Source organism: Meriones unguiculatus, chromosome 9 (genome assembly GCF_030254825.1).
Source record: "Meriones unguiculatus strain TT.TT164.6M chromosome 9, Bangor_MerUng_6.1, whole genome shotgun sequence".
NCBI lineage: Eukaryota > Metazoa > Chordata > Mammalia > Rodentia > Muridae > Meriones > Meriones unguiculatus.
In genome coordinates, this window is record NC_083357.1 from 61319022 (window position 1) to 61346747 (window position 27726).

The following is a 27726-nucleotide window of genomic DNA, read 5'->3' on the forward strand; positions in this document are numbered from 1 at the left end:
TCCCAGGGCGAGCAAGCTGGAAGGGCTCAGGGAGAGGGCCCGGGTGTCCAACTGCTTCCTGTGCCTCTTGACCTTCAGCTGAGGCATGACCTTTACAACTTGTTGAGCACAGATGGCTTCTAAAGGATATCCTCCAGGACAGTGCTCCAAGCCCTCGCTTTTCAGGACCTCCTAAGCATGCTCTCCAGCAAGAAGACACTGCCAAACAGTGACAAGAGCAAGGCCTTCAAGGCGGACCTGGGGGGTGGGGGGAAGGCAGAGGCAATTCTGGCTTTTCCTAATAAGGAAAAGATCTTAGGAGGAACAGCTGTGATTTGAGAACCCATTACTTGAAGGTGACAGACACTGGCTAACTGAATCGACACCCCTGCCTTCCCTCACCTCATATGTATGTTCGTGCACATGTGCCCGCAGGCAAAGCTGCCCTCTTCTCTGAAGTACTCTGTGTAGGCTACACAGACATGGAATGGAAACTGTTTCTGGGGACGTGTATGTGGCAGAAACCCCAACACCATATGCTCCAGGGAAGGCTCCTACGTTCTCCTGCCTCACAGGAGGTGGGGAGGTGAAAGGCGGGCAGCTGGGGAAACTGGAGGAAATCCTGATTCCAAAATGGGGAGCAGGGTTGATTGCCTGTGCCTAAAGAGCAAAGGGGTTCTGTCTGGGTAAGTCCTGGAAGCTACCTCAGAATTCCCATCCCAAATCCCAGGACCCAGAACACCCTTGACATAGTGGTTCCCTCGCAGCATTCCAAAGGCCGAAGGAGCCAAGGTCAAGGGCCGAGCAAGCTACTTAGCAATACCCACCTAAAAACAAAACAACAAACAAAAACCACCTCCAACAAGACAAAAACAAAACCCCCTCAAATCCACAGTTAGTGACTGCCACCTAGTGGTGGTGAGCAGAGCAGCAGGACCACACACCTAAAGATCCTGCGTCCTTCCTTGCTGCCTCTGCAGCAGCAGCCCTGCTTGTGTACGGAGGCCTTGTGTTCTCCATGCTGGAGTTACAGTGACCCTGACCCTAGAGTTCCTCTCGGAGACACGCGCCTTTGAGGATCTTGGGTGCCTAGAGGTTAGTGAGATACTCCATCTCACTGCCAAAAGGCTGAGGCCAGGCTGCCTTTGACCTCTCTGTCTTGCAAAAAAGGAAATTGTGGCTCAGAGACTTGCTGAGAGGGAGCTTCTGGCTGTGTACCTGCTGTTTCCTCACTCCAGCATGCTAGCTGTTAGATCTTTGGTGATCTGAGACACACTCCAAATGTATACAGGCTTGAGGTCAAGTTGATTTGAAAAGGCTAGATGCTGGTGTTGGTCCATTCAGCCCATGGCTTCTACATCCAGAGGCAGCCTCGCTCTGAGAGCAGAGAGAAACCTCTGCTTTAATGATGACATCTGGGACACAGTTCAGCTGGGTAAGCTGGACATTTGTTGAGCGGGGCCAGCACTGGCTGGCTTGTGGGCTTGAGCTGTGGGCTAACCCAAAGCTACAAGCAATCACCAAGAACAGAATAGGACCTTCTATCTCCTCATTCACTTTAAGGCTGTGTCTGTTGCTCCTTGGGTACTCAGAGGCCTGTTGAAGGTCTCAGAATTGGGAGGGATAGACTGCCTGTTTTGAACCACTCTGCCATCTAGTGGCAACTTTAGAAATGACGGCCCCACCAGGCCAGTCTCGTCACAGCAGCTTGACGCTTGCATCCTCACCTAGTCTGCCCTTGAGTTTCTCTGCCACTAACGAGGAGCTGTCCTGCCCAAGCCCAGCCTTCCTCCTGCGCCATTTCTATCTGTCATAGGCAGTGACACTTCTGTGCTGTATCTGTCCTCCCCAGGAGCACGGAGGGCATGCATTTTCTTCCCTGCTTCATCCGGGTGGCTGAAACAGGCTGATATGACTCAGCAAGTGTTTGATGGCTAACTCAGGACAATCAAATGTGCCTTTTCTAGACACTTACTGTTTGGTGTAACCGCAGGTAGCCTTCTGCCATCTTGCAGGCAGCTTTTCTGCTTTTATTCCCACCTACCTAAAAAAGCTCAACAAACATTTCACAGCAAATACTGCAAGGCTACCATCCTCAAGATCATTAACACTCCATATCCTATATGTATATATACATATATACACACATACATGTGGATATATATATATTTGTGCATATACATATACACACAGGGTCACACTTGATCTTCTCTGCCATTGTATAGCAGGTTAGAAGCTGCATTTGTGCATTCCATTTTTGAGGACTCAGGGACTCAGTTCAAGATTAGCTCCTGATGATACTCTGGGGCTTCAGGCTTTCCACTGGGCAGCGGTCTCGTGCTTTCCTTCATTGGCACCTGAGAGTCAGCAGACCGTCATATGGACATGTTTTGGGGACAGTGACCAGGCAGTGTGGGCAGAGGGAACTGTGCAAAATGCAAAGCAGCCTATGGACTAGAAAAACACCCGTTTTCAGCCTTGTCTCTTGCTGCCTCAGTCAGCTGGTCAGCAAGGACTGGAGAGAGGAGTGACTTTGTGGGGGAGGGTCAGAGTGCATCTTAAACTCTCAAACTGAGGCTTCTACTGCAAATTCACTTCCAGAAGTCTCTGCTTTCACAGTCTTCCCTCTGTCCCTGGGTCCTGATTTCCTCCTTAAGGACTCAGTCTCCTTCATGATGTCGTTTGACCTTAACGGCACTTTTTAAAAGACCCCTGTGTTGGTACGGAATATCTGACAGAGAGCAACTAAGGGAGGGTTTATTCTGGCTCACAGTTTAAGGGTATGAGTGTCAGGGCAGGAAAGGCCTGGAGGCAGGAGGAGGCTGGAAGCAGCTGCTCTCTTGGCATCCACAGTGAGGAAACGGACAATGATGGATGCTGAGGCTCAGCTCGCTATCCTGTTTGTTCAGACAGGACTCCAGCCCTTGGAGTCACACTGCCCATGTTCAGCATAGGTCTCCTCACTTCAATTAACCTAATGTAAAAACTTCCTCACTGACCTCTCAGAGGTCTGTCTCCTAGGTTATATTAGCCCTGTCAGGCTGACAGTCCCCATCTCCAAGCACAGTCATGTAGTGAGGTCCTGGGGGGAGGGTAGGACTGAGTCTTCTGCAAAAGCGCAAGCACTCAACTGCTGAGCAGTTTCTCCCAACTTCAAGGATGATGGGTAGGAAGGGTCAAATAGGAGGAGTGAAAGGACTCAGAGTTACCATCCAAACAAATCGCTAGCTAGAAAAGGCCTCTCCCGTGAGAAACTTCCTTGAACCTGGCAGGTGATTAAGAACGGCAACCAGCTTCATTCCAGAGTGAATTGTCAACAGTGCATTCCACCTGCCTATATCTGCAATTCAGCCACTGAGCCAGGGCTCCAGCCTGTCTTTGGGGTCCTCCTCTTTCTGTCTTCACCCCCTAAGCTCCTCGGTGTTGGTTCATATTCGTAGCAAGCCCCAAAGCACATACTCACACACCTGCCAGGGTTCTGAGAACGGACCTCTTTATTCCCAGTTGGACAAGGCTCTGAGCAGCGCACAGGACAAAAGACAGGACAGGAGCCTGCTTTGGGGGAAGCCCAGTGCTGGGCATTTGGAGGACTGGCTGCGCCCTTTGTTTTTCTTCTTCTTCTTGACAGGGACCCGAAGACCCTTAACATCCAGGGGCTTCCCCTCTACCTGGGCTATTTTCTCAATCCACAGGGTGTAGTTCGCCAACTCGGTGTATATCCCTGGGGAGCCTTTTCGTCCACAGCTCTTGCCCCAGCTGATGATGCCCACCTGGTACCACCTGGTCCCAGGCTCTGTGCTGCAGACAAGCGGTCCCCCACTGTCGCCCTGTGGGGGCAGAGAACACAGCTCAGTAGTAAGTCCATCTTCAATTGCCTGTCGAGACAGACTATCAAAGACATCTTGTTACCACTGACCAAGGCTATCACCCCTTCCTGGCCCCCGTGGAAGAAGTGTGCTGCCAATGGGAAGTTTGTGGAGGCATAGGATACAACACAAAAGGCCAGTGGTGAGCGAGATCAAAGAGAGAGGGCCTGATGAGAAAGAAACTCCAGAGAGGGCACAGAAGACAGGCAGGCAGAAGGAAAAATGACCCAGGGATGTAAAGCATGAGGGTTTTGTTGTTTTTTTTTTAAACCAGACTCTGAAAAGGGCAGAGAAGAAAAGTACACAAGGGCTGGAGAGAGGACTCAGTCAGGACCTGACTCCGCCTCCCAGAAGCTACATTAATAGGCCAGGCTGGGCATGGTGGCATTCGTTTGCAATCCCAGTGCCAGAGAGTCAGAGGCAGGTAAAAAGAGTGATAGAATCCTATCGACTTAGTGTCCCCAGAGACCAGAAAACTTCTGTAGACTTGTCACACGCTGACTCTCAGGTGGGCTGACAATGTAAGGGCTACAGTGTGGACACACAGTAGAAGCCACACGAAGACTTTGAAATCTCTGCCTTGGCCCTGTGTCCATGTGCTTTTCGGAGTCTGTCCTCTCTCTCTCTCTCTCTCTCTCTCTCTCTCTGTGTGTGTGTGTGTGTGTGTGTGTGTGTGTGTATGCATATGAAGGCTTCCAAGTGTACACATGGGTTCAAGCGTCTTCAGAGGCCAAAGGACAACTTCAGCTCCAATTTCTTGGACATTGTGTCTACGGTTATCTACCGTTGACCTCTGCTTTGGTTTTAGCTTGCTCGCTTGTTTTCTTGTTGTTTCTGAGACAGTGTCTCTCACCAGCCTGGACTTGCCTGTCAGCCTAGTTGGCCTGCCAGCCCCAGAAGGTCTCTGCCTTCTCCATGCTGAACACAAGTGTGTGCCACCATGTCTGGCTTTTTCACATGGGTTTAGGGGGGACCGAACTCAGGTCCTCATGTCTGCGTGGCAAGCGCTTTACTGACTGAGCCTTTTCCCGAGCCTGCCCTCTAGAGTAATAATCTATTCCCAGGGGAGAAGAGACACTCTTGCAAGGGAAACGCCTAGGAGCTGCGGGGGGGGGGGGGGCTGCTACGCCCTCATTACCTGGCAGGCATCGTAGCTCCCGTTATCATATGACGCACACAGCATGTTTTTGGTAAGCTTTGGAAACACCTTAGAGCATTCCTTCCAATCTATAACATTCATGGGCACCTTCATCAGGTCGGTTTTCATAGAAGTTTTGTCATCTGGCACAGAGAGAAAGTGCATTGGACAGGGAGATAATGAAGCATGGTTGCGGACTGGAGACAGCTTCATACCCTCCCACACAGGCCGAGAAGACTCTCCCCTTCATGATGCCCACAGACCCAGACTGCACAGCCTTCAGAGAGCCCGTAGCTTGAGCTATCGTCACCCGAGCTTCTCTGACCAACCCCACCTCCTACACGTGTTCCTCTCATTCTGAACCTTGGTCCTCTTCCTTGCTGACTCCACCAAGCTCCAGGATTTGACTTCCCCAGAAAACACAGGAGTGAGACTTCCACAGCAACTCCCATAACTATTGCTTATTATGTGATTATGATTATCCCACAGCCCTCCACTCCTAGCACCATTGGAAACCCATTTGCACCATGGTAAATATATATTATATATATTCCTTTTAGATTTAAACTTGAAAAAATTATGTGTATGCATCTGTGTATGCACAGGCACATGAGAGTGAGCATCAGATCCCCTGGAGCTGGACTAACAGGCAGTTGAGAATCTCTCAACACAGGTGCTGGGAAGGGAACTCGGATGTTCTGCAAGAGCAGTGTGTAGCTTTGGAGGCTGTGGGATCTTTCGTGGGTGGGGCCTAGCTGGTGGAAGTAGGTTTCTGGGAGCAGGCCGTTGAAGGGGAGTCTTGGTTTCTGGTCCCCTCCTGTTCTCTGTTCCCGGCCTACTGGAGTGTGGGAAGTCTCTGGCCCACGTTACCACCCCTGGGATCAGAGCTGCTATACCATGCCTTTCCCAATACAGTGGACCAAGATCCCTGAAACTGTGAGCCAAAACAGAACAAAACAACAACAAAAACCCAAACAACAACAATAAAATCTTTCTTCCCATATGTTTCTGGGAGATATTTTACTCCTACGCAAGAGCAATTAGTACAAAGGGTGAAAGGGAGAAGTAGCCTGGCCTACAGTAGCAAGGGTTTGCCTGGATTCCTCAGCTCTAATCACAGAAGTCCATCATCACTTTCCTTACAGAGTGCTTGGACCTTGCAGGTCACCATCTGCCTCTTTCACCACCTCTACGTCTTGTCTGGAGCCAACAGCCATGCTCTACCTGTGTCCCTCTGCTAGCTACTGAGAGAAGCCAAATTCCGTGTGAGCTCAGCTCATAACAAGGCATCTTCATGGGCCCGAGGCTTGGCTGTGTGGTTCCTATCCGTCTCCTATCAACCGCTCTGCTTCGGCAGGGGTGCAGGGGCATTCTTTGGGGACAGTGCAGCAGGAATTTACTCATACCTTCTGCTCCACGCATGCTTCCTATTCTGACCAAGTAACAGCCTGACACTGTAAGTGAGAACAGATTCGCTTCTGAGAGTGGCCGAGCAACGCTCCAGTATCATCAGAAGCACAGCCTGGGTTTGGGCATCATGAAAGCCTATAGGAACCAGGTAGGAGGCAGTCCTGGGTGAAAACTAAGACTAGAATGGAGAGGCCTGTAAACAACTATGGTGGTTGAAATTCCATTTAACACACAGACACAGCTGCTCCATGTTGGGCTTACTGCACCCGTGCATCGGCTCAGAGCTCTCGTCTCACCCAAAGCATCTCTCTGGAACCCAGAAGAGGATGAACGGAGGCTCCCAAGAACCCAGCGTGTGGAGATTCCCTCCCACCGAAAGCCGTTCCACCACTCTCTCACTGTTTCATGTCTTTCCTCACCATTTCCCTAGATCCTGTATCTCTTGCCCCAGGGGTTTCCATGAGGCTGTGGGCAATCACATACCTGAGTTGGTCATGCCCCATCCTGCCACCCAGCATTCATGCCATCTGGAAGGGGCAGGCTGGAGAGGCATGCAGATGGGCACTATCAGGTCACTGAACTGGATGGGCTTGGCCAGCAGCAACAAGGCGATGTCATTGTCCATGCTGTGTCTTTGAAAGTCTTTGTGCCGAATTATGTGAGAGACCCGCATTCTCATGGGTGAAGTAGTTAAGTCATTGGTTCCCACTATGACTGTCAGTTCTGTTGGGCTGGTGGCACAGAACCAGAGGGAGGGAAGAAGGAGAAAGGAAGCCTGAGTGAACAGAAGCCAATGGGTCTGAAAATTAAACCCAACATAGTTCTAAAGGCCTTTCGAACTTGTCCTACTGGGGCAGTTGCTCAGAAGGTTTAAAGACCATGTCAGCTATGTTTCTTGTTGTTGGGGGTCAAACATTTGACAAGAAAATAAGTGAGGGGAAGCTTCCTTGGGCTCAGCTGAAGATCTAGTTCACAGCAGAGAAGGCACAGTATTGGTGGTGGTGGGGGGTTAAGGCTGCATGCTCACATCTGTGTAGACCAGGTGCAAATTGAATCTATGGCTGGAAGCTGGCTGAGTTATCAATGTCTACCACCCCGTGATATACTTCTTCCATTTAGAGCCAACCCCTGAAAGGTCCACAGCCTCCCAAAGCAGCACCACAAGCTGGAGCCCAGCATGCGAGACAAGCTGTGTTGTCACATTCGGACCCTAACAGAGGGCAGGGAGTAGACCTGTGTCCGGAGGGTGCCCAGGCCTGAATGGGACGCTAGTGCTGAGCAGACAGAAGTGGGCTTCAGTTCTGCGCTCTCTGAAGAGCACTCCTGTGCTGGCTAGCTTCATGTCAACTTGACACAAGCAAAAGTCATCTGGGAGGAGGGAACCTCAACTGAGAAAGTGCCTCCGCAAGACTGAGCTGTGGGCAAGCCTGTGGGGCATTTTCTTAATTAGGGATTGTGGGGGATGGCCAGACCCATTGTGGGTGATGCCATCCCTGATGGTCCTGGGCTCTATAAGAAAACAGACTGAGCAAGCCATGAGGAGCAAACCCATAAGCAGCCCCCTTTCATGGCCTCTGCACCAGCTCTTGCCTCCAGGATCCTGCCCTGTCTGAGTTCCTGCTCTGTCTTCCTTCAGTGATACACTATGATGTGGAAGCGTAAGCCAAATAAAGCCTTTTCCTCCCCAAGTTGCTTTTGGTTGTGGTGTTCAACCACAGCAACAGTAACCCCTAACCAAACACCCGCAGAGGAGCTCTTGGCAGAACAAAACAACTGTCAGAGAGGCAAGGTAGCGTTACACACAGCAGCAGTCACTGTTCGTGTCATTAGATCTACCAACCATCTTGAAACGAGGACCAGAGTTTCATCTGGAGCCTCTACTGGCCACACAAAGATTTCCAGAAAAGAAAAAGAATCTGTCAGGAAAGATGGTCATAGGATTCTTAATTATCTTAACCAGGTCTCAAGAGCAGGAGCGACAGCGGTCTTGGCTTTGTCAGGATGAGTCCCTCACACTTGTGGGTCTGCAGATAGTGCCCATGACATCAAACATGCTTGGCAAACACCCTACCACATTCCACCCCACTTTATATTGTATCTTTTTATTTATTTTGAGACAAGATCTCAATTGCCCAAGCTGGCCTCAAATGTGTGTTCCTCTGTCTTCAGGTTCCTAGTAGCTGGCTATGCCTCCCCTTCCTGCAGGTCTCTGAACTTTCTGAAGGAGGTGAAGCTAAAAGCCAGAATTTCCTTCCTGCCTTTGTCTACTGGACATGAACTTGGGCAAGCCATATACATTCATCAGACCTCAGTTTCCCTATTTACAAAATAATTTCTTTTACCTCTTTCCAAAGGTCATTGTAGAGTCAAATGAATTAGTATATAAGCAAATTCCTAGCAAAGCATGAGTAATTGTCAGCCAATGCTAGGTGCCCACTGGTAGCCTAGGACAAAGAAATCTCTATAAGAAGTCAAGAAGGAGGGTGACAGATAGCCAAGGAGGCCTGGTGTGAAGTAGAACTTCCTCCGAGGAGCTGCTGAGAGGCAAAGGGGCAAGCATTGGGCTGCAGCAGCTGCAGGTCCTGAAGGGGACAGTGGTGACCTCAGGCACCGTCTCAAGCCAGTTGCATTAGAGTCTGCAGACTGGAGGGAAGGAGGGACTCACTCCTGTCTATCTAAGGGGGAACCACATTGAGAATCCCTCTCACAGCCTGGTGTGACCGAGTACACACCACCCCCAGACAACCCGGGCCCTCAATACTTACGACACCTCCTCAGAGTAAAAGCAGTGGGCCACCGTGAGGATCCACCACTTGCTGAGAACGGAGCCGCCGCAGAAGTGATGGCTGTTCTCCTGAATGCTCACCTGCCATGGAAACTCACCCACCTCAGCCTCCTGCCCGCCTATGATCCTGGAGTGGCGAGTTCGGCTATCGTACAGGGGTCTCACGCCACACTCTGCAGAAATGGAGAACAGAGCTTCAGTCAGCGTCTGGCAGGGTCTAGGATGGGAGGAGATGTCCCTGGCTGTACTGTGAGGCCAGGACACCAGGGCTTCGGCTGCTGTGGTAGGGAAGAGCCCCTGGCTCTGAGTGTGGGCTGAAGGTGTTGGCTCTGTCCTCATCACCCTGCACGGCTTCTCGGGCTGGCAGCTCTGCCAAGCCTATCTCTACCCAGTGAACCCGGAAGGAAATGTGTTCAAAAGCCAACTCCGGTGTGGCGGGCAGAGCACTGACCACCAGAGGTATACACCAGGTCTCGTAACTGTGTCGTAGCGCTGTCAGATATCTTCCCTTCTAAAGCAGCAGAGGTTTCGAGGGTGAAGTTAGTTAATCTGCTGACCACTGAGTGGCTGGCGGCGTAGGCTTCTTGTCGGCATAAGGGCAATGCAGAAAACAGAGACAGGGCTGAGGAGATGGCTCAGCGGCAAAGCTCTCACCATGCAAGCACAAGGGCCTGAGTTGGACCCCCAAGAAGCCACGTAAAAAAAAAAAAAAAAAAAGCAATCCAGGTGTGATAGCTTGGTTGTAACATCTGGGCTGGAGAGGCAGAGATAGCTATCGCCCTGGTGGGTCACTGGCCGGCCAGCCATACCTACACGGTGAATTCGAGGCCAGTGATGACACCGTCACAAAAGACAAGGTGGACAATACCTAAGGGCCTTTTGGTCTTCAAATTCTTTTTGTTCACCAAACACACTCCCAGGGCTCACCATACATCTACACTGTAGTGACATCTAGACACAGCCTGGTCAGTGGCCTGACCGAACCCAAAGCCCAGCCACCTGTGCCTGGAATGTTCTCGCCTGGACTGCCTGCTTTCTCTCTTTGTTTAGGCTTCCCCCCCCCATGAGTCAGTTCTTCAGTGAAGCCTCCTCCAACCTGGCCCCCGCCCTGGCCATTCCTCATTGTCTAGGCAGCCTTAGGTGTCTCCACCGCATTACAGTGATATCAGCTCATTTCGGAGTGCTTCTGTCTGCTGCTGACCCGGAATGCCAGCTCCAGGTGGAGAGAGAGGCATGCTTGTCTTGCTGAAGTGTCCTAAGGATGGGACCACGTCTGTCATTGTTGAGGCACTCAACAACCAGAAGATTCTACGCTAGCGCCATCTTAAGGGGAAAATCTGCATACTGGAAGATGTCCCCTGCAATGGGGGTCTTGACAGCAGCAGATGGAAGACAAGCTGGTGTCATGGCATCTAAGCCCTGAACTATTTCTCAGCCATGAAAATGAGGCTCAGGGGGCATTTCTAATGGTACAGGGATGGGGGGGATTCTCGTGATATAAACTTGAATGAAAAGATCAGGATAAAAATCAGATTTAAACTTGAGGGGCAGAGGCAGGAGAATCTCTGAGTTCGAGGCCAGGCTGGTCTAAAGAGTGAGTCCCAGGACAGCCAGGGCTATACAGAGAAGCTAAACAAAAAATCAGACTGGAGGATTAAATAAGATGACTCAGTGGGTAAAGACATGGCTGCTAAGCCTGGCCATCTGAGTTTCACCTCAGGGGAACTAAATGGCCTAAGGGGGCAATTGACTCCCACAAACTGTTCTCTCACCTCTGCCTGTGTGCTGTGAGGCGCACACACCCACTCTCACACTCACAGACACCCTCTCACACACACATACACTCACACACATTTACACACTCAAAAACATACACACTCACAACACACTTGAACACACACTAAATTAAAATATAACTTAAAAAAACCATATTTGAGACTTGTGTGATTTATCTTGCTAAAAGGTGGATATACAAGTGTGGGAGAAAATATATGAAGATGACCACAGAGAGAGGCTTGGCTGAGGGGTGAGTGTCTGCTCCAGGCTCCTCTCTGATTCAGTGACAGAGCTTGCGAAGGGCATAGGTTCTAGGCAGACAGCAGAGGCTGAATCCTGGCTTGTGCTCGCCTTATCCAATGACTGGAGGAAACACAACTTGCCCTCGCTTATCTCCTCTCTTTTTATTCTTCAAATGGGCATCAAGCACTCCACCCCAGTAGGCTGGCTTGTGGATCAAATCTGATGATGAAGCATCCCTCAAAGTGCTTGGCACAGAGCAAAATCCTCAAGCCCCCATTGTTTTCAGGACTTCTCAGGTCCCCATGGGACTTGGCAGACAAATCCCGCTGTCTACATCCTTGGTCCTGAGAACACCCCACAATGACAGTGTGGAATCAGCTGGGACACAAAGCAGGGAGGCAACGTCAGTGGCTCCCACAGTGAGGAGTCCTTTGAGCAACTCGGAGCCTCTTCCTACTGGACCCCAGAGGGACCAGTCCTGCCAATGGTGCCCCTATGCCTTACTCCATGGGGGTGGCCCCAGACTACTCTGAAGGCCAGGGAGACAGCCTGGCTCTGCTCAGAGGCAATGTGAAGGGTGCCAGAAGGTGGTCTCTGTGTTGCTCAGACTGCTGCAAGTCAGGACATGCTGTGTCCCTGTCGAGTGGCTTTGGGCTAACTTCCCCTGAAGCTATAAGATAAACCTGGGTTGTACAAGAGGAGAATGGGTCTGTGACTTCTGACTGTGCATGGGATATGACCAACAACCCACGCTCCTCCCACCCACGATGAATTCTAAGTTTGAACTGTGAGCCAGAATAAATCCCTTCTCCTTTAACTTGCTTTTGTCAGAGTATTTTATCACAGCAACAGTAAGAAGAAGAAAAACCACATTAAGTCACTTGGCTACTTCCTGGCCCAAGCTCTGGGCACTTTCATCTTCATTGCTATTGGTGAGGTAGAAGTTTAGTTTTCCAAGCCAAAACTCCAGGGTTAGATAGGGAGGGATTGGTAAGGGGTATGTGCTCTCGGAGGTGAGCTTCAGGTGGCCCGTTAGCTAACTCATAGGTCATGTTCTCTGTCTTCTTCATCCTTAATGCTCACCACATATTGATAGGACGAAGGGAGGCGAGGAGAGCAGGTGTCCTGGCTGGCCCTGCTAGGGTCAGCAGCTCTGGCCAGAGGGAGAGGAGTCCACATACCAACACTTGCTTCCAGGGTGTGGGCAAGAAGCAGAAGAATGGAGGGCAGGATCATGGCCCTGGCTGTGTTGTGTGCTGGAGGCTAGGAGGCTGGGCTGTGTGAATGGTGCCAGCTGGCGGCTCAGACTCCTGAAGTTGGCCAGGCTACCGATGTCATAATGACTGTGTTGAGAACTCACCTGAAGTCATGAAGACTCCTCTGAAGTCATTTTCTTTCTGTGATGGCTCACCCAGGACTTCATCCTTGAAGACTTTCTCCTTGGAACTTCCCCTACATCTAGCCCAACTCCCATCCTTATTACCCAGCCCTCTGTGGACGCTTGGTCTTGTTGTAACCGATTATTTTTAAGGTTCACGAGTTTCCCTTTTGGGACGCCTCTCACATTGGGGCATACCTGTGAAAGAAAAGTGAGGCTTGCAAACTGGCTGCCAGATCAGGTCGTAGATTAGCATTTCTGAGACAGTGTTCTTGTAGAATAAGTAGATAGCAGATTTTCAGCCTCTCTGGTGTGTAAATAGTCATTGATGGGCTGCCCAGCCCACATTATAGAAGTCAATCTAATAAACCCATTTTTTTTTGAGACAGGGTTTCTATGTGTAGCCTTGGCTGTCCTGGACTCACTTTGTAGACCAGGCTGGCCTCAAATTCACAGAGATTCGCCTGCCCTGAATGTTGGGAAGACGGGCTTGTGCTTCCACAGTCCAATTTTTGATACATATGTGTTCATTCTATTGGTTATATTTCTCTGGGGAATCCTGAAATACATACTCCATATGACCACAACATGGGAGGTCTTCCTCAGCTCTTCCTGTCCCAGAGGATGGAAAAACAGATGGTGTAAGCACAGCCATGGGACACAGCCACTTGGGTTCCATAGCGTACAGTCTCAATAGACCACGGCTTCTTGTCATGACCCCTTATGGAGGGTCACGTAACTATGTGGGAGCTTGAAGACCTGAGCAACAGTGAATGAAAATAAAAGAGGTGTTTCTGGCAGAGCTCGCTGTGTGTCATCTTGTGACTTGATATGGTGTCTGTGGTTTTGAACACATGTATGCTTCCCGTTACAGTGTGCCGTGTTTCACAGTATGTCAACAGGCACTGCCTCAAACTCAGATCCAAGACTACTGCGTGTCACACACTGTGGTGTTTTTACTGCACATACAATTTTCTGCTCTTGCAGAAACAGTTTCATGGTGGGGAAACAGAGAGCTTTAATATTTCCTACCATCGTTCCTCTGCATGTAAGTATCAAATTTGGATATCTTTGGTTGTGTTGGGCTAGAGTATTTGGTTATTGAAAGTTGCTGTTTAAGATACTGAGTTTTAAAAATTGTTCAGTGAATTTTGGTTTGGGATCAGGACAGACTCTCCAACGACTTCTGAAAAAAACAAACAAACAAACAAACAAAAACAAAACAAAAAACAAAAAAACAAAAACCCATCCTGTCATTTTGAACTACATGTCTATATGATGTTGTATTGATCAACTTTGAAAAACATTGAAGATGTTCTGTCAAATGTTAACCCAAGATCTTTCTTTCTTTTTTTTGGAAACAGAGTCTTGCTGTGTAACCCTGTCTGTCCCGAAACTTATCATGTACACCAGACTGGCCTCAAACTCACAGATATCCATCTGCCTCTGCCTCCTGAGAAAAGGGACTAAAGATGGGTACCACCACATCTGAAAAGATTTAATTCTTTATATGAAACTAAGCAAACTTACCCATCTCTCTAGTACACAAATTTGCTTTCACCTTAAGTAAATGGTAAGATCATGTTTATCCATAAGAGTTGTTTTGAAACAAAATATTTATATTAATAAAGATTTGGTTTGTATATTTGTTTTAAACACTTTGGTGAAATGGAGAGAAGCATGGGGGTACGCAGGAAGACATGGTGCTGGAGAAGGAACTGAGAATTCTGCATCTTCATCCCAAGTCAGCAGAAGGGGACTGTATGTTTTACTGAGTGTAGCCTAGATGTATATAACCTCAAAGCTCACTTCTACAATGACACACTTCCTCCAACAAGGCCACACCTACTCCAACAAGGCCATACCTCCTAACAGTGCCACTTTCTATGGCCAACCATTCCAACACTTGAGTCTATGGGGACCATATCTATTCAAACCACTACATTCCACTCCTTGACTCCCTTAGGCTTGTAGCCACAACATAATACAGAAATGCACTCACTCCAATTTCAAAAGTTCCCCTGTAGTCTATCACAGTCTCAATATTGCTTAAAAGTCCAAAGCTCAAAGTCTCTTCTGAGAGCCATGCATCTCTTAACTGTAATCCCCTGTAATAGCAAAATAAAAAAGAAGATCACATACTTCCAACATGTAATGGCATAGGTTATGCTTTACTGTTCCAAAATGGAAGAAAGGGAGCATAGTGAGGAAATACTGGACCAAAGCAAGATCCAAAACCAACTGGGAAACCCCCAAACTCTGCATCTCCATGTCTGAGGTCAAAATGTTCTTTAGATCTTCAACTCCTTTCAGCTTTGTTGACTACGACTCACCCTTGGGCTGATTCCACTCCCTGTTAGCAGCTCTGTTTGGCAGGTGTCCCATGGCTCTGGCATCCCAAGGCAATCCAGGTTTCATCTTCACAGCTTCACACAATGGCTTCTCTGGGCCTCTAGGCAGGGACACCCCTGCCACACACCTGGGCTCAGTGGCTTTAGTCCCAGAAGGAGATTCCATAACCCCTTTCTTTTACCTTTGCCTCTAAATCCAGAACCTCATGGCTGAAGCTGTCAAGTCCTGCTGTTTGTTGTGACTGAACATTGACCCCTTGTTCAATCATATCTTCACCAGCTTTTTGTTCTCGGTGGTTTCCTTCAGTGCCTAAGTTTGGATGTTCTGAAGCTTGCTCTGTAGACTGACCTTGAAGTCAGAGATCTGCAGGCCTCTGTTGTCTGAGTGCTGGGATTAAATGTATGTACCACCATGCCACTTCCTATGGCCAAGCATTTCAAACACATGAGTCTGGGGGTCATAACTATTTAAACCACCATACCACCCATCTCCAAATATAGTTTCCATCATGCCCTTAAGGGACCTGGAGGTATTTCATCTCTCAGAGCTTTGGTATTAATACCCTCCCCAGCTGGGGAGAGGATAGCTGTGGTCATGGTGGCCACATTTGCTCTGACAATGACAAGAAAGATCTATGACCTGGTCACAAGTTTAACCACTAAGTTTGCATTTGGAGTCAGTGAAAGATCATAATCTCTGACTTGTCTTATCCATGTACTTAGAGGTCACCTTGATGTCTCCTGCTTTTAGATTCAAAGTGAGGCACACCTCAGGTATGGGGTACTGATTTGTTCTGATGGTTCCTCCAGGTAGTGAAGTCATTTGCTGTCATCTTTAGTGTGCAGAAAAATTCCCCAGACTATGCTGGGCTAGCCCTTCCTTGGAAGAAAAGAGACTCAGACACATTTTGAGAGCCCTGCTGCTTTTCGACAGACAACCTCTGACTCTCTCATAGTTTTAATTAATGTTCTCAGACACTTGTGGACTTTAAATAACTTGCTCAAGACAGTACAGTCCCTCAATGATAGGACCAGGATGAAACTACTTATGGCCATTCACAGATCAACTTCTACCTTGGTGAGATTTCTCTTCTCAGGCCCTTATTTATTTATGTGTTATTTATTCTGGTGTAGAAGTGAGGGATTTCTTGGTGTGGAAGCAGTAGAAAAGAGACTAAGCCACATATTTTGAATAAGACATTCAAAACTTTATTTGAGGCAAAAATGGGAGAAAGGCAGCTTGAGAACAGGAGGGCCTGGCTCTAATGGTCCATCAGAGGCTTTTGTTTGACATTATGAGGGTGGGTTAGCTTAGTAAAAAGATACTTTTACATTCTGAAAAGGAAGCTTAGGTAACCATTGTCCTAACCCAGGTCATAGGAGCTATCTGTAAGCAAAGCCAGTGGAAGTTGATACATTGTTCAGCTGTGAGCTAGGCAAAGGGGTGCAGGCTGTACGGGATGGTACCTAGGGCCTGCTCAAGCATCTCTCACTTAGCAGCACCCACTGGACCTGAACAGTCTGAAGGTTTAGGGAGGACTCCAACCAGAAAATAACCATTCTCCCTTTGTGGCCTTATGTGGTGTTTTACAACAAAGCCAAGAGAGGTCAGCACTGAGGCTGAAGGGAATTCTGATATTAAGAATAAACAGTTGAAGGCTGAGAGTTTATTTGCCCTTTGTCCCCTGTGGTGCTCCCCACCATTTCAATTCCAACAACTTAGTAAGTACCTAATAAGTACCGGACAACATTCCAAGAGCAGTGCATGTAAGAGAGAAAGAAAGAAAGAAAGAAAGAAAGAAAGAAAGAAAGAAAGAAAGAAAGAAAGAAAGAAAGAAAGAAAGAAAGAAAGAAAGACCCTTACCCTCACCTGAGTTACAATCTAACAAGGGGGACAAAATGGTAAGACCGAGGATGTGGACTGTGTTGGCTATCCCCTGGGGATAAGGGAAAACAGAGCAGGCAAAGGATGTAGAGCGAGAGGCTTGGGCAAGGGGCAGTGTGATGGCTACTACTATCCAAATGACAGGATCTGAAGTCACCGATGAGGTCGCCTTTGAGAGATTATCTAGATTAAGTTAGATGAGGTGTGAAAAGCCGCATCAGCTATGGGCAGTGCCATTTCCCAGGCTAGAATCCTAGACTGAATACAACGGAGCAAGAAAACTGAACACCAGGGTAGCCGGATTTTTTTTTTTTTTTTACTACTTTGTGGGTTTCTTCCACCCTATAAATTCTTCCCTTTTAACCCCCTAACACTAGATAGGAGAGAGAAAAGGATAGAGGTGAAAGGAGTCGAAGTTATTGTTAGACTACTTCTGCTGATTAGTGGCATCAAGTTCCTTGGGGCAAGTTTGATCTTGGAAGTCACAATAACTAATTCCTTCTCATTTCTTTGTGCATGACTTGACCAACTGCAACAAACCACCAAACAGCCACCACAGCAACCCTGTCTCTCTGGCCCTAGCATTTATATAGCCTCTTAAAACTTCTCAGAATTGGCTAAGGAGATGGCTCAGAGGTTAAGAGCACTGACTATTCTTCCAGAGGTCCTGGGTTCAATTCCCAACAACCATATGGTGGTTCACAACGATCTGTAATGAAATCTGATTCTCTCTTCTGGTGTGCATGAAAACAGAGTACTTGTATATAGAAAAAAATCTTAAACAAACAAACAAACAAAAAAGTATTTGAAAACTTCCCAGAATTCCAAACATCACATACTCGCAGAAACGATCTGCAGCTGGCAAAAACACACCCCTGCTTGGCAAATTATAGTCACCTTCTGTGAAAAGCCGCCTCTTATCCCCACACCTGGAATCAAAATGAAAACATATTCCCATAACATTTCTGTGTATGTGTGTGTGTTTATTGATTTATTCACTTTACACCTGATTGTAGCCCCTTCCTCTCCTCCTGGTCCTCCCTCTCTTTTAGTCCCTTGCTCCTCAGAAAAGGAGACCCCCACATTAAACCACCCCAGCACATCAAGTCACATCTTCTTCCCCTGTGGCCTCCGAGGCAGTCCTGCCAGGGGGAAGTGATGAAGAAGCAGGCAACAGAGTCTGTCGAGGTTCAGCTTTGGCAGGTCCAGGGGAGAATCTGGGACAGGATTGCAGAATCCAGTCTTCGCTTTCTGTCTTAGGGTCCATTTATCTCTTCGGTGGACAAGCTGACGGCTCAGGCAACTGATCATGACAGACAACTGAAAGAACAAGAGAGAGGGGAGGAAGTCCAGGATCCCTTCTCTAGTGACTTGGGACTGGCTGCGCTGTGGCTAAGGAAGAAAACTTAAACTGACCACTTTTTTTCTGCAGCCGGGGCTGTGAAGGCTTCTAGCCAAAAAAAAAAAAAAAAAAAAAAAATGCAAGGGAGTGGAAAAGGAGGCTCTTTGATCTGTAAATAGGCCTCTTTGTGGAGCTCTCTAATAGGCTAAAGTATGCCTGTTTCTCTGATAGGGCTGATGGAGAGCCCTGAGCCTCTTACTTGTGACTGTCCAGGGGAATAAGAAATAAGACAGAGCTAGAGAATAGACCACTGTCACACACAGGCATTCAAGAGAAAAGCTTCAACCGTTTATTGTCTGGTCGCAATTTTTATACTCCTGAGACAAAGCTTTCTATGTCAGAAAAAGAATTACCACATAGATGAAAAGGCAATTAATCACAGAAACAGATGAATTCTAAAATACAACAGATTACATGTATTTTCATTAAAACCGAACATTTCTTACCTATGTATCCATTACGTAAGTTCATAGTGAGTTCAGAACGATGAAGGTTGAAAAGGCCTAAAGGTTAACACGGTCCAAGAACTACAAGAATATGTGTCTTTTCAATTAGGACTGACCTTCCTACACATTTTCCAGTCTCTTAGTTTATAGTGAGTTCAGGACAATAATTTTATCTGTCTTTCATTTCAAAATACAAATTAAACTTATATTTAATTTGTATATTATGTATATTATGCCATAAGCTGAAAAGGTATAAGAAATTACAACAAAACAGTTTGTATATTTTGACAATTTTGACATTGGGGTCTGTACATAATTTAGACATTTCTTGGTAGTCTCATTATATTTTGGGTTCATGGGAAGCTTAAACCAACTTGCCTAAACTTACGGTGCATACCAGAATGTGTGGTGCCATAGTGAAACTTTATCTGAAGCCACAAATCTCTCAAGCCTGTCTCCTAGTGAGGCATCTGGAGGTCCATAAAAGTATTTACTGAAGCTGTAAACTTTTAAAACTGTTTGAATCAAATCAGAAATTCCATTCTCAGGAATTAATTCATCTGAACAGCAGTGCATCTTCATAAAGGTCCCATAGGAAGTTAGTTCAATCAGAGTGGGTAAATACCCAGAAACTAACAGTTCACACCATGCCAGATTTTTGAGAGATGCAGAAGCACATGAAGAAGGGGTGTCAGAGACTGGAAACAATTCTGGGGGTGCATCTTGGTACAGACCTTGCAAAATACTGGATTACCTTCCAGAAAGCTCACGTGCCTACTGAATGTCCCCAATTCAATAGCTCTTGGCAAGAGTCCATATCAGAGACAGCCCTAGCAACCCTTACTAGGGAAGCCACATGAAGCCCGAGCTGCCCATAAGCTACATCTGTGTTAGGAGGCCTATGTCCAGTCCATGCATGGTCCTTGCTTTTGTGCTTCATCGTCCCTCTGGGCCCTGGTTGGACGCTGATGGTCTTCCTGTGGAGCCCCTGTCTCCTCCAGTTCCTTCTCTCCTTTTCTCAACTTTTCCACAAGACTCCCTGTGCTTTGCCCAGTGTTTGGCTGTGAGTCTTAGCATCTGTAGGACACTTGCTCAGTAATATTCATAGCAGCTTTATTTGTAATAGCTAGAATCTGGAAACAACCTAGATGTCCCTCAATTGAAGAATGGATTAAAAAAAAATACAGTGGTCCATCTACACAACGGAATACTACTCAGCTATTAAAAACAAGGAAACCATAAAATTTACAGGCAAATTGATGGAACTAGAAAAGATCATCCTGAGTGAGGTCACCCAGACCCAGAGAGACCCACATGGTATGTACTCACTTATAAGCAAATATTAACAATATAATACAGGATAAACACACTACAATGCACAGACCCCAAGAAGATAACAAGTAACAAGGAGGACCCAAGGGAGGATGCTTAAATCTCACTCAGAAGGGGAAATAGAATAGACAGTGGAACAGGGTAGGAGATGGAGCTCAGGGAGAAATGAGGGTGGAGATCAGACCTGGGGAGAGCAGGGGCAGGAAGACAGAGGGCCAACAGAAAAAAGAAAAACAGTGGGCGGGGCCATCTGCGACAAGCTGGACACCTATGACAGGGTGAGCTTCTGAGAGGATATGGGGGGAACTCTAGCTGAGACTCCTAGTAACAGGGGTCATAAAGACTGAAGAGGGCACCCTCTAACTAGACAGGCCTCCTAGTGGAGGGAGGGGAACACCAACCTACCCACAGAAACTTCAATCCAAAATGTACCCTGCCTTACAAGATGTGCAGAGATAAAGATAAAGCAGAGATTGAGGGAACGTTCAACCCATGCCTAGCCCAACCTAAGGCCCAACCCATGGGAGAGAGTCACCCCCTGACACTATTGATGATACTCTGCCCTGTTTGCAGATAGGAGCCTAGCACAGCTGTCCTCTAAGAGGCTGCACCCAACGGACTGAAACAGATGCTGAGACTCACATTTCTGTGTTTTGTTTTGTATTTTTTTTAAGAAACCAAAGTTACAAAATTCTCACTACGTACCAACATTCATCTCTCTCTGCTTCCCGATGGTGGAGGCAATGAGTCCAGCTGCCCCAAGTTGCTAACACAATGATTTCCCCACCACAATGGATTGTACCCTCAAACTGTGAGCCAAAAAAAAAAAAAAAAAAAGTTTTTGTTTAAGTTGCATTTGTAAGGGCATCTTTTCACAGCAAGAGAGCGAGTAATAATCTAGGCAGGTCTCTTTGACCTTGAGGAAGGAGAGAGGCTTTTCGATGACTTGGGAACTGTGTACATACCACTGTTTCTGAAGTAGGCACTTCATTCCTTCAGTCAAGGGACACTCCTTCACTGAGTGACAGGACTGTTGATGAATACGAGTGTATAAAGCAGTGTTTTCCAGTAAGACAGGGGGAGCACCCTGGACCAGCTTACTTTGTCAGTTTGAAGTTAGGGAAAGCTAACATCTTAAAACGCTGGTGAGAAGGATGAAGATGTGGAGGGAGCAGTGATGGAAGATGAACAGGGGAGAGATGAAGTGAGGTGATGGGAGGAGGGAGAGATTCAGAACTCACCTAACACCATCCCCAGACAATCCTCTCTCCTCCACTTCTCACCCAACACCACCTCGGGAACTCCTCTGCTTCCCTAAAATCTCCAGCCTCCTTTCTGGCTCTGCCTCCTGTTACTAATCATCAAGGCAGACAGGGTACTTCGTCTCAGTCTTCCTTTGTCCCTGGTATCACCTTCATCCTACGACCTCACAGGTGGACCCTTTCCCGGACTATCTGTTACCCCCTGAACTTCCGGTCTGCACTGGTCCAGGCTAGGCTGTGGAATCAGGGTCTGTGGAGCCAGTGGCCGTGGTACCTCACTAGCTGTTGTTGTTTCTCTGCAGTCCCACAGTCTCTTTCTGACCCCAGGCCACTAACATCTCTGCTCTGGCTTCATGACCCACCCCCAAATAACATCCATGTTTCGATATCATATCCAGAGTTCTCTCTCTCTCTCTCTCTCTCTCTCTCTCTCCTCTGTGTATGCACTCATGTATGTATGTGTGTGTGTGTGAGAGAGAGTGTGTGTGTGTATGTGAGTGTGTGTGTGTGTATATGTGAGTGTGTGTGTGTATATGTGTGTGTGTGTATATGTGAGTGTGTGTGTGTGTATATGTGAGTGTGTGTGTGTATGGTACATGTGCATGTGCAGGCGTGTGTGGAGGCTAGTGGACAAAGCTGGCAAACTTGGGTGTCATTCCTCAGGCTTTATTCATATATATATATATATATATGTATTCGTTTTATGTATAAGAGTGTTTTGCCTGCATGCATGTATGTGTACCATGTGGTTCACAGTGCTCTCTCAGAGGTCAGAAGAAGGCATAGGATGCCCTGGAACTGGAGTTACAGACACTGTGAGCCTCCTTGTGGATGCTGAGTGTTGAACCCACGTCCTCTGCAAGAGCATCAAGTGCTCTTGATGAGTCCTGTATCCAGGTCCCACCCCTGACCCTGCATATTTCTTTAAATATAGGGTCTCTCTCACTGTTCTGGCCAGGCTAGGCTGACTAGCCTGTAAGCTCCAAGGATCTACCTCTCTCTGTCTCTCTAGGGCTGGAAGTACAAGCATGTGCCACCATGTCCACCCCCGTATGTTAATAAAACAGGAGCTCTAGAGATTGAACTCAAGCCCATGCACTTGCAGGGAAAGCACTCTGCTGCCTGACCTACCCCTGCCACCATCCCAGAGTGATCATTGAATGGAAATGGTACAGTGCCCCTACTATGATTCTTCTCCTCCAACCACCCATGATACAGCTGAACTTTTCTATCAAGGCACACGGAACTTTTGAGACCCAATTTCAGAGCACATAAAAATCTCACCCAGATAACCAAGCTCTTTATTGCCAGAAGTCGCAGTAGAACAAATGGTGTCTCAAAGTGCTCAGAGACAGGGGCAGGGCCAGAGCACATAGTCATATGATGGTCAGCAGAAAGCATCACAACTGTCCCTTAGCCACTACGCAAAGGGACTGATAACGAGAAAGGACTGGGAGCGGGACTTGGCTTCGTCAGGCTGTACCTGCTCTTCTTCTCTAACCCCAGCCCTTACTGTGACGTCACCAGGCCAGGCTCTGCCATGCATTTGTGATGCCCAACTGTGGCAGCTGCTGGTGCTGGTGCCCAGCAATGCGGGCAGGATGGTCAAGGCAGGCAGCGCTGGACTAGAATGACAACACGATGCTCCCACTTTTAATTGCACTGCTCATGGCATCCAAGGCACATGCCCAGGACCACCAAGGTTAGTGTCAGGCCAGTCCAGAATAAAAGGTGGGGGAAAGCCTGCCACCTCCTCCCTGGATGCCCTGGAACGGAGAGGGAGCTCCAGTGGGGGAGGGGAAGGTGCAGAATCGGAGGTTTTTAACCCAAATCCAGAGAACATAAAATCTCACCCAGAGACCCAAAGCTCTTTACTGCCAGGGTAGCAGTAGGTGGAGTTTGGCTTAGGAAATGAGGAGACCATAACCAAATAATCAATGCAGACGTACTGGGCTGGATGAAATTGCTCTCTACTGTGAAGCTCTGAGGATCAGGGCCCAGATTCGAGAAGCACAGCAGACTTGTGGCAAGATCAATAACTGGCTATATTGCTCTCACCTCACTCCCTCTCTGTAAAAGAACAGAGGATCTTTCTAGGCCCAGACCCTGAAAGAGGCAGCAGAAAGGTGTGGGGTAAAATAAAAATGTCTTCAATTTAGAAAACATTGGGCTACATGGCTGTAAGAAGTCAGTTCACGCAACATTTGCTCTGTGGTCCTGGAATACACCCCATCGGGAAAGTTCTGTGGGTAGACCAGATGTGCAGATGTTTGGTACTCTTCCCACAGAATTATAGCAGGTGTCCCCCACAAAAGGATGCCAAATTTTATTATGGTTCACAAAGTGGCTTTGCTGTATTGCATCTTCGTTATCTCTCTCTTTCTCTCCCTCTCCTGTGTGTGTGTGTGTGTGTGTGTGTGTGTGTGTGTGTGTGTGCACATGACTTCTTTCTCAGTCACTCACAGCTATTTACAATTCTATCAAGCAACAGCATTAACCGGGAGACTTCTGTTGCTTTTCACACCATTGCTCTTCCAACACCCTTTAAGAAACATACAGTATGTTTTTATGATTCTGTGGCAGGTCCATTTTTGTTAATTTGCATTTCCCTGCACTGGCCATATTCTCTCAGATCTGTCCCGTGGGCCGTCTCATTCAGTTTTCTTCAGACGCCACTTGATTTTAGCTGGGAAGGTTCTGGGAATGCAGAGTGAGGATTTCTCTGGGCCCTTTGCATACCAATGGCTCCTTGCTTTCTCTCTCAAAATCAGTTCTGTGTGGCCACAGACCTGCCTTCCCAAACTCATCATGGTTGCCGTTCCGGGAGCTGCTTGAAGTCCAGAATGGTGAGTTCCCGTGGCAAGTGAGTATCCAGATGCTTGGGAAACACCTGTGTGGAGGCGCCATCATCCATCAGTGGTGGGTTCTGACAGCAGCACATTGCTTCCCAAGAACCCTGTAAGTGTCTGGGGCATCACCTTCATCTACACTGCATCTAGTACACACGAGGTCTGGGACAGTCACTCGTTGGTGGGTATATGAAGCTTTTGAAGTCATAGGCTCTGTGCCCAGTGGCTTTGGACTGAAGTTTGCTCCTATCTAGTTGTCCCGCTTGGCTTAGTCAACTATATCTAAAGTTGGCTGTTTCTTGTAGTGTTGAAAAAAAAAAAACAAACAAAACAGCGTAGGCTTCCTTTTTCCTGTCCACCACCTGTATATAAAGACACTGCATTAGATTCATTCATTCATTGTGCATTCATTGAGCACAACTACTGGGTACTTTTTCAAGTGCTAGGGATGTAGCAGTAGATAAAATAGCCAAGGTTCTTGTTGCCAAGTTGTTCACATCCTCCTTTCTCAATGGGTACATTAAACTTGTGTTGGTCAGAGCTTCCCCTGAGCTGATGGTTCACTCACTCAGAGATCCACCTAGGTCTGGGCCCTGATTCTGACCTTCCTGGCCTCTCTAGGCTCCCACAGCATACCCACTCTGCTGTACTATTTAGTGGTAAGCTCTACTGCTTGTAAATGTGTAGATGTAATGTGCCTCCCCAACCACTGTCAGCCGTGGTGCTCTTGTATTCATTCCTCAGGTTAGAAGTTGTAGCAGTAAACATCACTGTGGTCATGGGAGCCAAGACTTTCAGCGACATCAACTTGGAGAGAAAACAAGTGCAGAAGATCATCGTCCACAAAGATTATAAGCCACCCCTCTTTGACAGTGACCTCTGCCTGCTCCTGCTTGCCACGCCAGTCCAATTCAATAAGGTCAAAATTCCTGTCTGCCTGCCACACAAGGAGAGCTCCTGGGACCGGTGCTGGATGGCAGAGTGGGCATCTACTCATGGCCATGGTATGCACCTTGCCTTCATGACAGTACGAAGCTCACATGTAGCCTGACTTGTGCTAAGCAAAATGATGGTTTAGGTGGGGGGAACTCAGTTTTGAATCTGGGGCATCACCCATAGCCTTCTTTTTTTATCACCTTCTCCCATCCACAGAGTAAGAGCAATGCCTCCCTCGACTAAGCCATGTAGATGAAATGGATGAAATCACGTAGACAAAGTCCCCTGTAAACACATGGGACAAAACCTGAGAACAATGGTCATCTTTATGGATTGCGTAAAAAACAGTTCATCTCGCTCTTCTGTTAGCTTCACATATAGTCCACCATTTGCTGATATAGGCATCATTTGGTGGTGTCCCTGGAGCAGTGGGCACCGTGACTCCATTCCTTTCCCTGCAGAGAACTGGGCTGGTCACCCATGGAAGGCTCCTGGGTTGGGTGGGGGGAGAATGTACAGAGAGAAAGCCACGGTTTCCTTTAGCACTGTGGTTATCTCCCCGCCCCCAAGATGGCGTATCCAGATGTGTCCTCTCTTCCAAGTGTTTCCACTTGGCTTGCCAAAGACAAGCTGTGGGCCACTGTTACCAAAGCACTTTGGCTGCTCTAAACTTCAACACAAGGACAAAAGACAGCTTTGGAGAAAGGATGGGGCCACAAATTAATGTGTCTATAGTGTAAGGGACTGGATTGCTTCTGGAGAGAGCCTCAGTCCTCTAGGCAGAAGGACTACTTGTTGGGGTACCTAGATGACACAGAGTGGGGTCTTGCACTACAAAGGAACCCGTGAATCACCAGAATTCCACTCTGATGTGTATAGGCCTGTCACTGTCAATGGCCAATGCATGCTCATCCTCAGGCTAGCTTCCCTACTTTGTCAGGCTCAACTAAAGTCTTAAACATGCACCTGAAGAAGCTGAGGGTGGTTCAGATTAAGTGGAGAGCATGCGCCAAGAGGGTGAGTCAACTCTCCAGGAACATGCTCTGTGCCTGGAAGGAGGCAAGCACCAACGGCCAGTGCCAGGTACTCAGCCCCTCCCTTCTCCCCACCCCCCACCCTCCTTATGTTCCCAGAAGTCCAGGAGGGAGGCCCTTGCTCCTACCACTAGCCACCCCTTCATATCCTCTTGCTGAGTAGCTCCAGCGGCTTCTCACACATAGCACTTCTTGCATTTCTTATTTTCAGGGTGACAGCGGGGCACCCATGGTCTGTGCTAACTTCGCGACTCGGAGGCTCTTTCAAGTGGGTGTCTTCAGCTGGGGTGTAACCTCGGGCTTCAGGGGAAGGCCCGGTGTGTTTGTGTCTGTGGCTCGGTTTATCCCATGGATCCTGGAGGAGACACAAAAGGAAGGCAGATCTCTCACCCTCTCAAAAGCCTCCAAAAGCCCCTTGGCTTGCGTTCCACGTTACACCATATTGCTAAGCTTGGGGTCTCAAATACTGGTTCTGTCATGTTTGCTGGGGGATAAATCAAATTGCTAAGCTCTGACCCTTTTCCTGTTTGCCCAGTCTGTTCTCACCCATCCTCACGAAGGCATCTGATGAATGCTGACTATATGTTGGTCTCTCCATCATTTGAGTGAGCCACAGATTTAGTTCCCCATCTCCATGCTGAAAGAGGTGCCGTCAGTGTAGGGGGGACGTTTCCCAGAGAAAAACATCATGTCCTCTCAAAGCAGGGTCGGGAGGGTGTGATTGGGAAATCTTTGAAAATGTCCCATGGGACGTCACCCTATCCTTCCCTGTCTGTGAAGGAGGCTCCGCATACATTGTGAGTCTTTCCCCATTCTGTCATTCCAACTTGCTTCTTTCTTTCTTGGAACTCATGCCCAGCCATCGACCAGCCTTGGTTCTGTCAGTCCAGCAACTAACCTAGGCCTGGACCCAGGGAGCTCCTAACCTAGGCTGTCCGCAGGTGCCTTCCGAATCCCTCACATGCGCGAAGACCTCTCTGTATGTAGCAGGAGGGGTCAGAGATGTCTGGTCCGATTTGAAACTAAAAGTGGGAGATTATAACTCAGGACTTGGAGACCACGCCTTTCCTTCTCTTTCTTAACTTAGCAAAGCTAAATACTTCCTGATAACACATTGTTCCAGAAGCATTGAGGTCTACCTACTTCTCCTTCCATATGGAGCCTGAGACTATCCGGTGACCAAAGGCAGCTACCATGTGTGAGAGTGGATGGAATGAATCCAGGGACAGCATGCTCTTCCTTTAGAGATGACTTAACAGTCACACGAAGGGTAAGGATTTGAGCTTAGAAAAACACAAGGCCATAAGACCCGTGCTAAACCATGAATCCAGGGATGAATGGTGGTTACATCTCTAGGTATTTCCTAGGTCAGGTCTAAATGGAATAGATTTAAAGGAGGCAACCAATTATACGGACGTAGGGGTTTCTTTTTCTCATTCATTCACCTGGATACTTTGTGAATGGTGTGTATAGTAAGAACACAGGAAAATACAAGATATGGAAGGCTCATGTCTTCAAATGTGTATGGTAAGTCCAAATTCATGTACTATATATCACGTCACAGGGTCTTCTCAGTACTTGATTTCATTATACAAACATGTATATGTACACACACATATGTGTGTGCCTCATTCTATCTTATATTGTCCGTCTG

The 27726-nt window shown here is 47.8% G+C and overlaps 2 protein-coding genes across 2 annotated transcripts; one reads left to right on the forward strand and one right to left on the reverse strand.

Annotated features, from left to right (window-relative positions):
• Nucleotides 1-3473: 3473 nt before the first annotated feature.
• Prss55 (serine protease 55) lies at nt 3474-12433 on the reverse strand. Its single transcript, XM_021645604.1, has 5 exons — nt 12379-12433; nt 9159-9351; nt 6877-7124; nt 4984-5126; nt 3474-3806 (listed from the first exon to the last, which is right to left on the reverse strand). The coding sequence occupies exons 1-5, from the start codon at nt 12431-12433 to the stop codon at nt 3474-3476; spliced, it is 972 nt and encodes a 323-aa protein (XP_021501279.1).
• Nucleotides 12434-24096: 11663 nt separating this feature from the next.
• Prss51 (serine protease 51) lies at nt 24097-26580 on the forward strand. The gene is made up of 4 exons (XM_021645606.1): nt 24097-24116; nt 24847-25106; nt 25979-26121; nt 26284-26580. Exons 1-4 carry the CDS (start codon nt 24097-24099, stop codon nt 26578-26580), a joined length of 720 nt encoding a protein of 239 aa, XP_021501281.1.
• The last annotated feature ends 1146 nt before the right edge of the window (nt 26581-27726 follow it).

Bases quoted from the DNA above. Each gene is read 5' to 3' on its own strand.
- Prss51 (XM_021645606.1), top strand. From the start codon at position 24,097: ATGGTGAGTTCCCGTGGCAA. The intron at 24,117-24,846 runs GTGAGTATCCAG...TTCATTCCTCAG, and splicing joins ATGGTGAGTTCCCGTGGCAA to GTTAGAAGTTGTAGCAGTAA. The intron at 26,122-26,283 runs GTACTCAGCCCC...TCTTATTTTCAG, and splicing joins GCACCAACGGCCAGTGCCAG to GGTGACAGCGGGGCACCCAT.
- Prss55 (XM_021645604.1), bottom strand. From the start codon at position 12,433: ATGATCCTGCCCTCCATTCTTCTGCTTCTTGCCCACACCCTGGAAGCA. The intron at 5,127-6,876 runs GTATGTGATTGC...TCTCTGTGCCAG, and splicing joins ATGGGGCATGACCAACTCAG to ATGACAAAACTTCTATGAAA. The intron at 3,807-4,983 runs GTAATGAGGGCG...CTGCCCCCACAG, and splicing joins GGAGCTACGATGCCTGCCAG to GGCGACAGTGGGGGACCGCT.